Here is an 18,355-nt window from a genome sequence, read left to right as displayed (position 1 = left end):
GCTGCCACATGCATTTTTCATTACTGTATCAGGCCTTCAAAGACCAGAGGGTCTCAGATAAGGTAAACGCATTTCCCCCAAGCCTGATTGTCTGTCAGGCATTGTTCAATGGAGATAATACGTCTGAGACGTCTCAGTCACGCACAAAGCAGCAGAAACACATGAAATGGCCGGTTGTTTTCTTTATACTTTTTTGAGGTCAGCATATTAAGATTTCCTTACTTGTCTTTCCAAATATTTATTTGACCTTCAAATTTAAATACAAGTCACTAAAAAATATAATAACATAATTTTCATATCTGGATACCAATTATTGATTGTGGAGGACAATGGATGAGAGGTTTTGCCAAGCTAAGGTTCACGAAGTGACTTCAGCCCAAACAAAGTTGAGTTAACTGAGGAAATAACAGTTCCTGACATTGGACTATACGACTCGTGGCCAGCATCAGCAGAGAAACTGCATTAATCCGAATGAGCTCAAGGGTAGAACGAAAGTTGCTCACAACATTTTGTTGACATTTTTGTTCAAATGAAATGCTGTGCCACAGAAAACTGTGAAAAGACACATCAGCGTATAAATTTTGAACAGTAGGTGAAAATGTGAGGTCAAATCATAACATGCCAAAATTCCTCACAACAAAACAAACAAAAAAAATATTCGACCTCTCCCAGCACACCTGGCACACATTTTTTTTTTGTCAATTCTGGACCCAGTTTGTTTGGAATTTTCTAAATCCCCCCCATTCCTCCAACCCTCCCAGCCACAGAATACATTATGAAAAATATTCTGTTCAACAATAGCATTCATCTGGACAGAAATCTGTAGTACAGCACATGTTCAGTTTTAAGAGAAAAAATGTGCATAATCAGATGACTTGACAGGCTATTGTGACTCTCCTCCAAACCATTGTGTTGATTGTGTAGCCACTTCTAACTCAGTAAGAGCATTAACAATAAATAAATAAATAAAAACATTTTTTGTGTTTTCTATTGTACTAAATGTCTACCTTTTACTATCAGAATTGTGGTATATGGCTTAAAGCACTGAAGGCTTGGACAAGCGCGTGTGCCCCTTTATTGTGGATTCACCTGAATTCCCACCGTCTCGTTCCCTCCCACAGTAATCCCGCTTTGAGTGACAGACCGGGCTCACGGTGGATCCTCCTTCCTCCTCGCGCTGCTGCTCTCATCTCTTCTCGCTCGCGCTGGAGGCTCAGTAAGTTTGTGCACAGGGATGCGGGCGCACAGAGAAGCCTGAAAATGGCTCTCCATTGGATTTATTCATCCCTTCTCACCATTATCTTGCTCATACCTACCCAGGCCTTACGGAATTATCCGGACAACGAAGGTAGGGCACATAAACATTGCTTTTAATTTTAATTTATTTCGGAGGTTTGGGTGGTGGTAATGGAAGCCCCCTTGAATTCAGTTCACTTCAGTGCAGTCTCCGTGGATGCAGTGGGGAGGGCATGAATGATACATCCGCCGGGGAAACGTCCGAGGAGCGTGTAAAATAGTTTCGGGTTCTTTACTGGGTACTCGCATTAAAATTGAATGGCGCGCACGCTTTGTTACATTTAAATTAGAAATCTTTACGACCAATGCTTTGTTACTTTCGCAAGCTGCAACTTGCAAATGTTTTATGGTTTACGGATGTTTCATGGTTACGTTAGTGTGAATTCGTTATAAAATAAATTAATCTACATTCAGTATAAAATGCAAATAAAAAATAATGCAGAATGAGTAAAGCAGCTCACTAATCATGAACCCCTCAGGTCAGAAATACACAACGGTAGCATAACTCAACTTTTTCGGTGATTTCCGTGGCCGCCAAGTTGTTGTTGGAAATCTCTAAGAAGTGGAACAATGTTTTACGATATTTAAAAACCTTTGCTTTTAATAATATGTCGGATTTTATATGCGACTTTACCTTGGTATTTTTTCACGCGAAAGAAATGGGCTATATACTTTGTGGGGAAACGATATATCCTACGCATATACTATAGCACTCCAGTAACGAGAGATTTAGGAATTTACTTCGCTTTCTCCCGTGCTGGTAGATTATCTACAATTCAGTCAGTAAATTGTCTTGTTTTAGAACGCCTGTCTTTAGTGCACTACACACATATTCTGGCATTCCTCTTTTGTATTTGCTATAGGGAAATGCGTGAATCGCTTAAGCTATTCCTGAGAGCAATACTCAGATATATTTTGCGCATCACAAATTTAAATGAAAATTATGCCTCTCTATTCGTCTGGAAATGACAACCACATTGCAGTACACTTACACACAAATTATTAACAGTTGTTGCAAACGCGGATTTTACGTATACGTTCATTGAACTGGTAATTTACGTGCTTTCCGTAAATCGTCGAGTTACAGTGCATGCATAAGTATGGATCTTAGAATTGCGTTTCAGAATTTGTGGATAATGCTCATTGCTTAATGTCTTATGCATTGAAATAAAGGGAGCCTAATTGCTCGGTATTTTTCTCCTGCTGTCAATTAGAAGTTGATTCAACAGCATCGCGCAGATCACTTTCTAATGTCACATATGACTGTCCGGTGGGAAGGCTAACCGACCGAACTCAACCACCATCGTGACAAAACAGTAGGATACATGGAAAATTGCAACATGGAACAGGAATACTTTATTGCTTGCTTACATAAAAATTTCGGTCCAGCTCAATTGAATAAACGTAGGCCATTGGACTGAAGACTTTCTGTAATAGGCTACTTCAAAAGTCCTCAGTTGACTTATGGCTGGTGGTAGCTTCAAGAAAAGGTCTCTTAAAATTCACGGTCACCCTTCTCTATAGACTATATTACATTTATTATTACATTTATTTAGCAGACCATATGCTGTCTGAAATCAGCCAGTCCAACACCCCCCCCCCCCACCAAAAAAAAAAAAAAAAAAAAAAAAAATATTATACTAGTGGATATAATATATAACCATTTGTGAAACGACCACTGAGAAACCCATGGTTTGCTAGCAAATGCTTTGCTTTGAAAGTTAAGATGTGGCCTGGGTTGTCCTTGGCTGTACCGCTGTGGGGTGGCTTTGTAGAAATTGTAGAATCTCTGATGGATACAGAAGGGATTTGAGGTGGGAGACCCAGATGTAGCTGGAAACCTGGGCATGAAGTGAGTTTAAATATATGTTTTGTCCAACAGAATAAGCTCACTGGCCCATATTCTGTCATGTAGGACAGATAGGTCTGATTACAATGTATCTGTGTGTGTGTGTGTGTGTGCTTGTGCGTGCATGTGTGCGTGCACATGCTTGCAAACTCTTTTTTCAAAAGCAGTGCGATTAAGTTAACTCTAAGATCCAGTTTTCTTGGTTTTTCTTTGCAAACCAAGTGCTGTGTCACTGTTTTTGTCTGCAATGACTTAGAATAAGCAAATTGAAGAAGATATTCTCCATGAACTCAGTGAGTGTGAGTGCAGTTGCATCTTATTAGATGTACTGTTTTATTCTGAAAACAGGCTCCTCTGCTTAGCAGACTTAAATCTTTAGGCATCTGTGTGTGCTGTAGTTTCCGTGCCAAACAGCAGATGGCGCCCAGGCAGCTCTTTTTGTCAACGCTGATGTTTCCGGAACCTCCGCTTGTAGTTGGTATTATTTATGCGTGTGTGCGCCTGTGTGATTGATTGATTTATTATGGTTGATTGACACAAAGGCTGAGAACTGGTCATTAAAATATAAGTAACACCTGAGTGAAGCCTTTAATTGGTTGCCCTTACGCTGTTCATTTGCATCCCATGATATTGCTGTCTGTGACAACCAACAACCTATAAGTAGCACACATTCAGCCAAGGATTCCATAGGGGACATGGTAAACCAAAGGTATTGTCCTCAATAGCCAGAAGATTTGCATGTCTATGTTAACTACTCAGGGTTACTGATCGCAATGTCTGTATCCAAATCAATGACTGTGTGGTTTTATATCCTGGCTATATTAATTGAATTTTCCTTTTTGTCATAATAGGTAACATTGGTATGGTGCTGTGTACCTTCATTTTCTCCTTCTAAAGGAAATTTCTAGAATTTCGGCCTGTATGTCCTAATGGGGCCTTCATCTTTGAGAAAAATGCTTCAAATGAAAGAGATCACAGCCCTCCACATGACCTGGCCTTAGCCTTATTGGGTGGCCTCACTTGGAAACAGACAGCGCTGCCTTGCTTGCAAAATAGATCTGGCTGCAATTGCTTGCAGCCGCGAAACAGCCGAGGCGAGATTTCGGCGACAGGTCTGTTTCTCACTTTTGTCTGCGCGGTAGTTCCTTTGCGCTCAAATTTTTTCAAAGGATGAAATTATACACTGCGGAGCTGATGAGATGATCATGAGGAGGGTTTTTTTTCTCATTAGGGCTGGATGTTGGGCGAGATCTCGGCTGCTGATTTCGTTAGTGAGGAGGAGTTCTAATTTGGTGTCGGCGCTCCTTTGGGCTTTGATAAGGCATTAGCATGTGAAAAGGCCTCTGCTGGGACCGCACTCAGGAGGCCGGCATAGAGGGCCAGGTTCCCTCAGCTCCCCCATACGCGCGCTCTCAGAACAAAAAGCAGAGCTCTTGTGGACAATGAACTTGCCAACCTCCAATTCTCTACCCCCCCCCCCCACCCCCCCCACCCCCCCCACCCCCCCACCCCCCCAGCAGCTCAGTCTCGATCTCAGTTGTAGTTCAGGTCACAGTCTTGCTTTTGCCTTGGGTTTGCTTCCAGTTGTGCAAGAAAAATGTGTTAAACCTTTGTTTTGGTCCTGCTAATATAATATCATACACTATGGGGGTGAGACCGGATATTCTCTTATTTTAATGATCAGCCGCGAGGTAGCAGATGTATGAACTGGCTCAGTATTTGAATGGTTGCTGATTAACAAACAAAAAAGGGAAAAGCATCCAGAGTTGTAGAGCCTAAGAGGCCGGCTGGTGATATTATTCATTTTCCGGCCTGAAATCATGGGTGAGTGCAGATCTCTTTTCCGGGAGCCATTATTACACAAATAACAGTGCTTGCGGCAAGAATGAAAAAAAAAAATCATCTGGGTAATGAAATATTCCATTTTGGGAGCCATAGAAATTTGAAATATCAGGTGTCAATATTTCTAAAATATGCTTTAAAATGTGCTTTTTTGTGTGTACACATATACAGATTAGATATAATAGGCTATTTAATGTGGCTCTTGCCTTGGGTTCCGGAGCTGGTCTTTTACTGATCCACAGAATTCCACTCACACACTGCCCATCTCCAGCCCTCCACAGGCCTAGCACCCGGGCAACTGTCTACGCAGCTCAAGATTACTTTAGTGAGTGCCTGGGCCCTGTTATTGATCCAGCTGTATGTAACTGGCCCACTCATTTAGCGATTAAGAAAATAATAAAAACCTAATTACGTGGACTCTCCATACCTGACGCGCATCTGTTTCTCTTTCTAACCTCATTTTGTGTCAGAACCAGGATTTGTATGGTAGCCCCGAGGGGACAAAAAGGAAAGTGCGGTGAAGATGTTTGTCTTTTTACAGAATCCCGTGGCAACGACAATGTTCGCCGACCCTGTTTTTTCAGGTTCAGGGAAATTCGATTGTACGTTTTGGATTTTTGCATCAGGACTGCAGCCGGTGCTGTGCTGTATGACATTACTCGCTTCAGCAGACGCTTATCAGAAGGGAAGGCTCGCTGGTGGCTCTGCATGACATCATTTTATAATTGTTTGGCAGATGTCCCTATCCGGGGTCACGGGCACTGGTACGTTCTACACACTCCGGTATCCAGCTGTGCTGCCGTTTGCTCCAGGCCACTGTTGCGGTAGCTGTGCGTCAATTAGCATGAATTGGTGCCGCTTTAGAATGTCAATTTGCTACTTTAGTGAGACCTGGCCAATAGAAACAGACATCACAGGCGCTGAAGTGAAAGGTAGCAGATTCCGTATGAACCTTGGTGTTTTTCAAGCTAACGGTTCTGGAAAATGCTAAATAAATGGACATCAAACCTTTAACTATTCCCACGCGTTTTCGACAAACAGTTGCTCATAAGCCAAAAAGCAGTGTACTATGCATTTAAGCACACCATTAAAGGGTTAAGGATAACAAAGACAGTGGCAAGATGTGTGAAGCCTGCACTGAATCTCTTGAGCACAGTGAAATATCCATTGTCTTGTAGAAATGATTACGTCAAGTCTTCGCTAACTGCCGAATGCGGGGATTTATCAAATCAGTGCGCTTTCCAAAAAAGCAATTTGCAAACACCTGTCTCTGTGCTGTGCTCAGCTGAAAGGAATTGTTTTCTGTGCTCCACGGTAAATTTACTTCATGATTCTAATGGATACAGTGCTGGCTCACCTTAGATTTGAACCAATGACCGTCAAGTAAAATGAGCATATACTAAAGTGAGTTTAGTGAGCTATGCAAAATCGCTGACTAATGATAGGGTAAAGGTGTTTTAGTAATGCAACATGCACACACACAAACACACACACACAGGCGCACACACACGCACACAGGCACGCACGCACACACACACACTTTTGCAAATATCAGCATGCGAAACGTGGATGCCTCCCTCCCTCCCTCTTCTTCATTATTAATAACTCGCATGGAGAGGGTTGGAGGTCACCGTTATTTTTACGCTTTTAAATTGCGATAATTGAATTCATTGGCATGCAGTTATTTCACCACTTGTGCAATGGGTCATGCAGGTATAGTGCAGTGGACGGCTATCTCCGCTCGTTATAATCTGCCTGACCTCCAGCCGAGGAGCTCATTGATCTGGGCTCCTGTGTCTCATTTTCTTAAGCCGCGCTCTCCTAGGTTCACGTCCTCTGCTGGTTTCTGTGCTCTGATGTGTGGCTCATTGGTGTAGCGTACGATCAACAGGACAGCAGCCGGGGGAGCCTTAAACCCAACCCCTTATCTGCTGGTAGAGTTTTTAGTTTTTACTTGGCCATTTCCTTTACCAGGGAAGTATTGACAGCCTGACAGCCTGTATGTTGTTATGTTTGTTAAGGTGGAATGCTGGCGGTGAGGCACAACATAAATGGTGAAAAGGTGCTTAAAAAAAACCAGAACGTTCTTTCATGTTTTTTTTTTTTTTGTTAAATCAGCTGCCAGTGCTTAGCCAAATTTTTTTCTTCTGAAAGAGGGAACGATGTGATTCATTCAGAATCATCCAATTATTGAGTGGAATTTAATAGAACATTTAGCTGAAAGAAAACGAAGAGGTCCTGTGAAACGAAGCAGGAGAAGCAGTAACCATTAATGCCTCCTTCTCTCTTTCATCTCTGCTTGATATCATCACCCAAGTCTCAGCTGAGAGGTTCTCTGAGTAAAGTTGTTTCTTTTCCTAACAGATACTTGCTGTGTTTGTTTTTTTTGATTGAGGGCAAAGTTACTGATTTAGCCTCAAAGCCAGGTTAATCAAAATCGAATCAAACAAGGTGCTTGGCACTTCACAAAATAAATATCAGCGCAGACAACACTTACTTCTTACTTCAGAAGTGTTTATGTTCCCAACCTCTTGTTTAGGAAAGATAGCTCTCCTGTTTGTTAGTAAATTTAGTGTGATGTACTGTATCCCGGCTGGAAGCTGCTGTATAGCAGTGCCGGGATGCTAGCTAACAAACAGTAAGAGATGATGATGACATCACAGTCAAGATGGAGAGTTCTCGTGCACCATTGGCACCGGATGTTGTAGCCATGTTTCAGTCATTGTGGTGCAGAGCAGACACAGTAGGGGGCCTGACAGTGCCGGCAGTGGGTGGTGATGTTTGTGGGTGGCCATGTTTGCCAGAGTTACTGTCCTTGGTGCTGCCACCAGTGGAGCTGCACTCTTAGGCATGAGTGTGGCTGCTGGGCCCAAAGAAGCAGGCGACTTATGGTTTGAGGAGCATAAGACTGACATGGTCAGTACGTCAAGGCTTTCTCAGTTACTTGATATGAACCCAATAAAGTATTAAAGGATGTAGACTTTTCATTTATATATTATAAAATCAGGCTTGTGTGCGTACTGAAGAAAGTGCAACTGACCTGTTCTGTGCATGTATGCACACACAGACTGAATCACACACACACACGCACGCACACACACACACACATGTACCCACTCACACACACATACACACACACGCACACACACGCACGCACACACTCACACACACATGCACGCACTTGCACGCATGCACACACTCACACACGTGCACGCACGCACATACACACACACACACACACACAGGCACACACAAACAAACACACTCACACATGCACACACCCTGACTTTGAGAGCAGGTGCAGGAAAGCCAGTGTCTTATGCCGGGCACCCACCGCACGTGTAGTAAGCAGCACGGCGAAGCAGCATAAGCTGCACGTAAGCAGCACGGCGAAGCAGCACGGCGCAGCGCGTCGTGTGTCTACACGGGTTCCGTTTGTGTCGCACAAAGGCTTGCTTAAAGCTCTATATTCCTAGTAGCTCTCGCAGTCTGCAGTGGGATTACATTGTGTATTTCACGTTTGTTCACAACTGTTGATTATGGATTAAGTGAATACTTGGTGAGAGACCTTTTTCAGTTTGTTAATTTGGTAATATTTAGTTAACTCACGTAAATACGTGAGAAAGTAAACGCTTTAAAGAATTACCATAAGCTTAAATCGCAACGTAGCCTGCATAATAATCAGTCTCAAACTGTATTAATTTATTTGCTTGGTTAACAAGCGTGCCAATTTTATGAAGAATATGTAATGATCATAATAATAATAATAAATAATCCGTAAACAACCATTGGGAATTCCTGTGTCGTCTTGTCATTCACATCAAAACATTTATAGGATCAGATTTAGTAAAATCAGCTAATCATCAAAAAGATAGCGTAACAGTTTAATCTTGAAGGGATATGAACACCACAACGCCATGAACACCGGAAGCTTTGAAGTACAAGTGCAATAAAGGCTTGCTTACAACTTCATTTATAAAATAGGTGCATTTTCATCGGCAAGACCACTAAATAATCTGATTTTTTAAAGCTCTGTGGATTATCTGATTTTTATTAACAAGCCCTTTTTGAAAGCACGGCGAACGAAGACATCGGAGAAGTGAAATAGGCTGAGCAGTGGTTGGTTAAAAACTACCTTCCAACACTCGTGCTAACAAACCGCTGCTCGGTGCATTCAGTTCTACATCATTCAATAGGCTACGACTTTCTGTGGTGTATTTTCAAATTTACCCCACCCCCTCCGCAAAATAAGATAACGAAACTAAGTTCGCATTTTTCCCAGTATCCAGTTTTTTTTTTTTTCCCCCTGCAAGGATAATACAAAAATGAAAAGGCTTGCTTGTATTTTTTAGCTGCTTATAAAATATATGGTAGGGAACTAGGGACCCACCCCCAATAGCCTAATATAAGGATGAAATATAAATCAGAGCATGTATACCTAGCATTTTAGAGCATGTTTCTGTGTATAAACAGGTCATCATGACGCACGACAAGCAGAAAAATAGAACAGAAGCGAAAAACTACGCTTTAGTTCGCTTGTGTCGCACAAGTTTTGCAGCCGGTTCGCGACACGTTCGCATCTGGTGTAGAGGACGTCGCCCACTGCCGTTGTAATAACAGTACTTCAACTATGCTTCCCTTACGCTACGCGTGCGGTGGGTGTCCGGCTTAAGAGGTCCTGAGGCTCAGCCCACAATGCTGTCAGTAACAAACTCCTTTACACTTTGGCAAATGACCAGCGGTCGTTAGATGCAGGTCATCCTCCCCTGAACAGAGGTCATTTGCAGCACTTTTCACAAGATTTGACAGGACCTGCTGGCAGGAAGACTGAACATTAAAATGCTATTATTTCTTTTTTTTAGAGAAATCAGCAATGCCTGGCTCTTAAGGCCCATTACAGTTTCCCCTTTTGGATCAGTCTTGGAGGCAGCACCATAGACCGTTCTGTCTCCTTTGAGCTTATTTGTATGCTGTTCTGCTGAAGTTGCAGTGCTAACATCAATCTTGCGTGTCTACCCGCGGCCGGCTGTTTGTTTAACTCTGGCCTTTACTCCTTTCTCCGAAAGGAACAGATCTTGTTTGCTGCAGAGGTCAGTCTTTAGGTTATGTAGCTGAATGTTGCTGAACAGGCCATCTTCTGGTCTGCCTGCTTGAGAGCCCTCCTGTTACCGGTAGGCCATGCTGCGAGCAGCTCCTATATGTGTAGCAGTTTTATACCATTAACTAGATGCTATAGCCTACGTTTGACTGACTGCTGCAAGTTATAGATAGTTTCACAAGCAGCACAGTTGCATCAGCTGTGAATGACTGGTCTCAGATAGGCAAATATATACCTTTTATCTGCTGGGTGAATTTTCACACTCTCAGCTTGCTGAATGGCTATCTGCTACCCTTTCTCAGTCGTTTCACAGCAGGGTGAATATAAACTCTTTTTCTGTGGGGTGAATATTCACAACCATTATCCTCGTGGTGAAATGACAGGCACAGATAAGATATAATATAATATAATATAATATAATATAATTAATATAATATAATATAATATAATCAGTGGCAAGCAGCTCTTTCTAGTCAGTAGCATTGCCGCTGTAAATTATGCACCAGCAACCTATGATGGAGGACTGACTCATTTTGGGGTGTAGGGGAGCCCCACGGTGGAGAAGAGAGTGTGTGTGGGGGTAACAGTGTGTCTGTGAAACTGTGACACTCAGCACTGGAAGAAAGACTCCACTGCTCCTCCACAGACTGAGAGGACAGGCCTGTGATCCCACCATGGCCTGGAGACGAGGGACAGAACGTCGGGCGCTTTGTTTCCCGGCCGTTTCCCACACCCCCGTTCACCTCTAACAGGCTGCGTCTGAGACTCCACGAATCACCCACCGCCCCCACCCCCACCCCCAGCTCAACGTCTGCTTGTGTCACCCGCCAGAGAGAGAGAGAGAGAGAGAGAGCAAAAAAAAGAAAGAAAGGACATAAGAACTATCAGAATACCTATGGAAAGTTCATTGAGTGAGGAGGTCATCTTGGTTAATGTGCTTTTTCCCGGGCTTGGTGGAAGATGGCTGCTTTTAGCTCAGCCAGTCCGGGCAGCCCAACCTCTATGTGGGCTGTGAGTCACTCCCCTTCCTCTCTCTTCAGTCTACTCCCTCCCTTCCTTTCTCACTTCAGTTCAATCCAAATTGACTTAAGCTCAATGACAATAAACAGTATGACGTTATCAATGCATTTCAAACACTGAGTGACAGGACACATATTCTGAAAATATGTATTACTGACTCCTATATGAGCATCCCTCCCCTTAACAAAATGAAAAAGAACACAAACACACAAATCAGCAGATACTGGAATGTACAGAGATACATTACACAATTTCTTTGTTGTATAAGCATGGTGCATGGTATCTACTACGCCATCAAGCAATGTACATCTAACCACTGATAGTTTTCTTGTATGCTGGCTTTGTGGCCCATTGGCATTTTATCCTTTTCTCTCCTATCATTTTTCATCCATTTAGTGTTGAATCCCTTCCAGGAATCATTATCTCTGCAGACATTACAAACACCTCCATTTTGGCCACACCCGCTAATGTTACTTTTATTCTGCGTCACCTTGGGGGACCGGTATTGAATGAAGCATTTCTCATGTTAAAAATGGCAGCGGTGTAGCTGCTGAGGATGATTGATGGCCAGTGCAGGCTGCATGATGATTCCCCGGACATAATGGCGGCTGTAGTCATTTGCATTTGCACATGCTCCTGCGCATGTTTGTGTCTGTGTATGTGTTTGCTTGCTTGAATAAACGTGTGTGTGTGTATGTTTGGACATGTGTGCTTGTGCGTTTATATGGGCATGTGGGTTTGTGTGTGCACAGTGGTTCATTCCTTTGGTGTGTTGTGTGGCTCATCAATTGTAGGTGTATGCATGTATGTGTATGTATAGAATTGGTGCTTGTGCTTTTGTGTGTTTGTTTATTGGTGTATGTGTGTGTACATGTTTGTGTGTGTGCATATGTGTGTGTGCGTGTGTCTGTATGTGTGTGTTTGCGTGTGTATGTATGTGTGTGTGCATGTGTGTGTGTCTGCATGTGCGTGTTTGTATGTGTACAGTACATCTGTGTGTGCATATGTGTGTGTGTTTGTATTTATGTCTATATGTGCATGTGCATGTGTATGTGTGTATGTATGTGTGTGTGCATGTGTGCGTGCCTGCATGTGCATGTTTGTAGGTGTACACATGTGAGCGCTTATGTGTGTGTATGTATGTGTGTGCATGTGCATGTGTGTGTGTGTGTGTATGTGTGTGTGCATGTGGTGTGTGTGTGTGTGTGTGTGTGTGCTTGCATGCATATTGCTTGTTTGTGCTTATGTGGAGGAGTGGCGCTCATTTAAAGCTATACTCATTATTGCAGAGCTGTCCTCTTGTATTGCCTCATATGCAGTCCCTTGTTTCCTGAAACACAGTAAACTTGCCTGAAACAGGCAGAGCTGATCGGTTTAGCTGTGCCGGTCCGGAGACTGCTGTGGAGCTCTGGAGCAGCGGGCAGCCCCCGGCCCGGCCGTGTGCTGTTGGTCTGGGGCGTTCGATCCTCTACGGCTCGATTAAAGCAGAGTCCGCGCAGAAAAGACAGAGGACCTCAGACCAGAATGAAGAGCGCCGCTCCCTACTGACCACACAGGGAAGTGCGGAGGGAAGTGAAAGAAAACAGAGTTTGTAGTCTTAGTCTTTGGAATTGGGAAAGGAGAAAGAGAAGGAGAAGATAGCTAATTCAGGGAGACAGAGGGACGAGTGAAAGAGAGCAGTTGCAGGCGAGCCTGAAAAGAGCTTAGAGTTTTTTCTTCCTTTCGTTGCAAAGAGCACGCTCGCACCCCGTGTCGCTCAGATTTCTTTGTCTAACAGAAGGGTTGCAAGAGCATTCTGCGGCCTCGCTGTTAGCGATTTGTTTTACTGGTCTCCGTTCCTCCATTAAAAATGAGTAGAACAAATGGCCACTGCTGTTATGAGCCGGTGCCAGCCGAAGATTAGCTAATGAGCCTCTTAACGACAAAAATGAGTCACCAAAAAGTTCATTACAAATGTTCCGGCTAATTAGATGCGACAACTGGAGATGTTCAGCCCCCCACACTTATGGACGTCAGTCGCAATTCCCATTTCTCTCATCTTATCCTCGGCATTAGACATTTATTATCACGCAGTCTGGCGGGCCGATGGCTGCGTGCCTGCTTGTCCTGCCAGGGATTCGATCCAACAACCTGCTGTTTTCTGGGCCCCGACAACTCCAGCACATGGTGCCCATTCCTGCTGAGGGCTGGGTGCTCAGCCCCACTGGGATCAGCCCATCTCCTGAGTCAGTTAAAAAGGCTTCATTTTCTCAGCTGCAGACACTCACATCCATCACTTGGATCTCGAATGCAACCCAGACTCTCTTTTCCCTTACGCGTAGGGGTACTCAGAAAGGTACACGGCAAAACTATTTCACTGTACCGTGCGGTGAGCGCCAACGTCAGCCTCGGATGTGGATTAATGTGTTTTCGGCGCTGAGGGAATTCATGTGCAGTGTTGACTGTGCAGCTTTTCTTTGCTGGTGCAGAGTGTGCGCATACCCCCATTTTTTATTTAGGCAGAGCATTACATAGGCCTATGCACATATGAAGTACCGCTGTTCAATTTCATTGCATGCTAAAAGGGTTTGTTACCAAGTAGCAGATTAAGACGAAAATTAGAACAGTTTGCCATGAACAGAACATTGCATTTGAAGAGGATGCCACACATTCCCTGTTTAGATGCAGCGCCCGGGGTGGGGGGCAGTGGGGGGGAAGGGGGGGGGGGTAGGTTGGGTGTTAATGGAGGGCAAAGGGAGTCGAAAGGAGGCGAGTAGTCTCCATGTCCCGCGAAATCGGGTACCCTGTGGGGTCTTTAGTCTGGATCTGTAGTCTCCCCGTCTGTCCGCTCACTTGCCATTCGCTCTCTCTCTCTCTCAGAACATGATGTAACGCTCCCATTTACTTGATGATAATCAATAAGCATGCGTGCCCCTGAAACGGGATCCCTCTGAAATCCCTCTGAAGCCTCATTGCTGCGTGCTTGCGGAAGCCGATACGGGCAGAGGTGGCTTTAGCTACAGAGCATCGGATGGATTCGGTGGGTCTGTCAGCGTCAGCGTGCTGTAAACATGCTCGCCTGCCTGCAGGACTGGCATCATTAGCAATACGCTAAACCAAAGTGGCTACTTTTAATCACATATGGCATATTTTCAGTTTTTTAAAATTACATTTAATAAATAAAGTATGAATGTTTAAGTGTGTAATTATACTTCTCAGGGCCCTGTGGAATCTATTTAAGTGTTGTATTTTCACTTGTTTTCTCTTATTTTCTCCCACTTTGGAAAGCCCAAATGTTTTTCTCAGCAGCCATTGTCACGACCTCATCTATCAATCTGGGGGAGAGCAGACAAGCATGTGCTCTCCTCTGAAGCTTATCACGCCACATTTAAAGAGTAAAGCTCGCGCAGAAACCAGTCGGAGGAAGGCACTTCTCCTTCATCTTAACAGGTGACACGTAGGGGTCAGTAGGGTACGTTCAGGCATTATTATCCCAGGTGGATGCAAGATTGCTGGGCACAGCTGATACAAGACCGTGCTGTGGATCGATTCACTAGAAGAATTCCTTAACAGGATGAGCCAACCAGCAGCCCCAAAAGTTGTATTTCTTAAATATTCTTAAACATGAGGTCTGCTTTTTTGGCAGGCTAGGCTTCTAATGTATCAATTTACAATTCACAATTTAGGCAGTTAGCAGATGCTTTTAGCCACAGAAGATTCATTTAACAGGGCTGGAAAACCCCATCAGCGCTAAAGATAAGTAAAACTGCAATCAAATCAGTGCCATGATACAGATGCTTGCAACAAGACCTGCAAAGTAGCTGGCAGACTACCTCATTTTTTAATATGAAATTTAAATAGCGGTATGAGTTGGCTAACGATCCAGAACGGCTGGGAAAAGCAAACTACTAATCTGAATTCAGTTTGCAATGTTTTGGTTTTGGAGAGATTAACACACGGTCCCGCCGCTCTGAAAAGTTTTTAATTGCAAAAATAAAAAATGTTCACCCCGTCATCAAAGAATACAACAGCATATGACACCAGAAATGCTAAACTTTGCAACAAATTAAAAAAAGACAAAAAGAACATGATAAACATTCATTTGAGTATATAAAAATAAATTTTCTTCTGTTTCTGTATTTAAATAGAACACATATGCTTATAATGGAAAAGAATAACTGCTTGCCACTGATAACTGTTTTCAGATGGTCTGAGCGATAATGACATGACCCTACAGATCTATTCCACCTCTTCTCGTGATTTTCACTCCCTGACAGCAATTATTGTTTTTTTAAAATTGATAGTTACTGTAACTAATTCAAAACAATTTTAGCAGTCTTTGTTGTCAGTCACCTTATCAACAGTGTTCCTCTGATTTTCTGTGAGAACTTGTGTTCATGTGTCCTTCAAACGTAGGCTTCCTCAGTTGAGCTGCTTAAAAAGTGAGACATACGAATGCTTCAGAATGGATGTACCGTCCGGTTTGTCTACCATCAGCACACTATTTTTGCTGCCGCTACATATTTATTCATTCTTTCATGGTTGCCCAATGCTCAAGTACACGGCACATTCATTTTAGTGCACTGGCAAATCTAGGCCATGGTGACCCCCTTGAACAGTTGTTGGTTAAACTGCCCGCTGTGTCGAAGAAAGAAGCGGTGAGAGGGAATTGAACTAGAGCTTTCAGACGGCTTCAGATCGTGCGCCTGAAACTGACGGGAGCTCAGATGTCCCTTGGGGAGCAAAAAAGAAAAAGAAAAAGAAAGAGCATACAGAGCGTCTGATTGGCCCGACCTCTCTGTCAACAAAATGACGGCTGCTGCACCATGTCGCCTTAACAGATCAGCCGCTAGTAGGCCAGCTGAGGGTCACATTGGAGGGGAGGATGACTGATTTGTTTTAAAGCGTTCATTTGGTTTCTTTGCTTAATGTGGCCTTGCGGCTGGATGTGTTTGATGTTCGGTCTGGCTCAGCGTAAAGTCTGATTAGATGCTGCTGAGTGTGATCCAAGGCAACGTGACTAATGTTTAGATCTTTAATCTCTGAACGGTGAGGCTTAGACCTAGTTAGGTTACAAATGCAGCGGGGCTACATGCGTTAGATCATTCCCTGGAGAGAGACGGAGAAAGAGAGAGAAAGAGAGAATTTTCCCTGCTTTAATTCTTCCCCAGCTTCAGAGTCTGGGTAAAGGGCACCATCATGAATCACGGCAAGAACATCGACTTGACCAGGCAAAATTGCCTGGAGGCGTTTAAGCATTAAAAAAACAAACGCTAACACAAACACAAGGAAAGGTTCACTGAGGAGCACTAGGTTGACTGTTGAATTATTGTTAGTTGGAGTTTTCACAGTCATCACCTGTAGGTTTTGGAAACCCCTGGTTGTGGATAATGTTATCTTTGATGAAAGAATGACGATTCAGTCAACAGTTGTCTTTAGCATTGGTGTATAAATTCAATGAAAGTGTTCTTTTATTCTTCTTACAAAGTTTGGCAACTCAATTTTGGCAACCACTAAACTTGCCAAACTTTTCATGTGATGAGAAAGACAACTTTCATCATTAGTGAAAGCTAAGGACAAAAGATTAATCGAATCATTGCATGATTTTATTGAACAGAAATGACAGGACGAACTGACTGTCCCAAACTGCTCTTGCAGTACAGTGACAGTGTGTAATATGATATACTAATATAATAGTATGAATTGTAATAATAATTTAAAAAATATTTTACAGGTGTATGTGCATGCATGGATGGTAGACTACAGAGTTGGCTTATTGTAGTAGTTTTTATTGTATTCCAGTCTTACTGTTCATACTTGCTAGTTCATTATTTTTATGTTTTGCAGGTACCAGTCAAAATAAATTGGTCTAATGAGAGAAAACATTGTTTTGATTTCCATAAACTTCCTGCCTGAATCATTGAAACGCAGGTGAAAGAGGCGCAACATGTTTGTTTTCATCCAAAGCATGAGGCGATATACATGTATCTTTAATTAAAATTTCAATTCAGATGGATTTTATTTCTAAGTTTTTCATTAAAAGGAGGTGACACGTGCTCTCGCTGTAGAACTGAGTTGTTGATATGGGCTGTGAACATGGAACATCTGCAGATTGGAAGTAATTAAAAATTAATCACTCACTGTGCCGCGACTTTAATTGGTTTGGAATGGAGCTGAAAGTGGGAAGTTCAGTTCAAAGACGCACGGAAAAAAAAACAGGCCGTGGAATTTAAATAGCCGTTTAGAAGGCCGCTTAACCTTTCCAACCTTTTTTTTTTTAAAGCGGTCTGGGGAAACACCTGTCTGCCTCACCAATAATAAAGCACCGTGAGACTGTAATGCCATTTTCCCAAATGTTACTTTGTGCTGCACTGTTAACACACAATAAAACAGACTGTAAAACGAGTGTAATGTGTGCTGTTCTGCCTAAACTGACATTTAAATCGAATGCACTTGATTTCATCTAATATGCTAAAAAACCAGGGCTTGTTTGCCTCTGGCTTGTAAGGGGGTCACTGATTTTCTATTTTGTATTCTTTATTATCGTAATGGATAACAGAAGGAGTAAAATAAGACAAGTACGGCTAATGAACTGCCGACTAGCCCTAGGCAGATGAGGAAGTCGATAGTTCCCTGCCTTCCAGCCGCTTGTCTATGAGTGGCCTGATAATTTTGGAAACAAATATGCCTAATTGAGGGTCCAAATGGCCTGCTCTCATCAGGATGGCATGCAAGCTCTTTGGGCCTGAGTGATTAATGGTGCCTGTTTCTCTCTCATTTCCAGTTACTCTGCTAGACTCCATGTCCGCCCTGGGAGATCTGGGCTGGGAGGCGTACCCTGCTGAAGGGGTGAGTACCAACCCGCCTCTACTTTTAGAGATGCGCATTGCCAGACAGACACACATGCAAAATACACACACAGGCATGCACACACCCACTTGCACGCACGCACACATGCACGCATGCTCACGCACGGACACACGCACACACATCCGCAGATACATGCACATACAAACACACAGACACACAAACCCATTCACATACATTAACACGCATACATATATTCAAACAGACACGCCCGCACACACACTACTTAGATTACACAATCTATTAAAAACATACAAAGGAAGTGTATGACATTCCACTGACATTCACTCCCCCAGTACTGTCCCTTGTCATACACCTGTCCCACCTGAAATACACAGCTGAAATTACCTCAGCAGCTGCGACTTGCAGACACATCTGCCGGGCACGCGCAGAAGGTCATGCGT

At 43.3% G+C, this 18,355-nt stretch overlaps 1 protein-coding gene across 1 annotated transcript in view; it reads left to right on the top strand.

Moving 5' to 3' along the window:
• The first annotated feature begins 1,195 nt into the window (after positions 1–1,195).
• LOC118225328 (ephrin type-A receptor 3) overlaps positions 1,196–18,355 on the top strand; it is a 134,580-nt gene continuing 117,420 nt past the window's right edge. Inside the window, exons 1-2 of the mRNA XM_035413532.1 lie at positions 1,196–1,348; positions 17,869–17,933. Of these exons, the coding sequence (XP_035269423.1) occupies positions 1,261–1,348; positions 17,869–17,933 (153 nt within the window). The 5' untranslated portion in view covers positions 1,196–1,260. The remainder of the gene's footprint in view (positions 1,349–17,868; positions 17,934–18,355) is intronic.

This window comes from Anguilla anguilla, chromosome 4, assembly GCF_013347855.1.
Source record: "Anguilla anguilla isolate fAngAng1 chromosome 4, fAngAng1.pri, whole genome shotgun sequence".
Taxonomy (NCBI): domain Eukaryota; kingdom Metazoa; phylum Chordata; class Actinopteri; order Anguilliformes; family Anguillidae; genus Anguilla; species Anguilla anguilla.
This window is presented reverse-complemented; position numbering and strand designations above follow the sequence as displayed.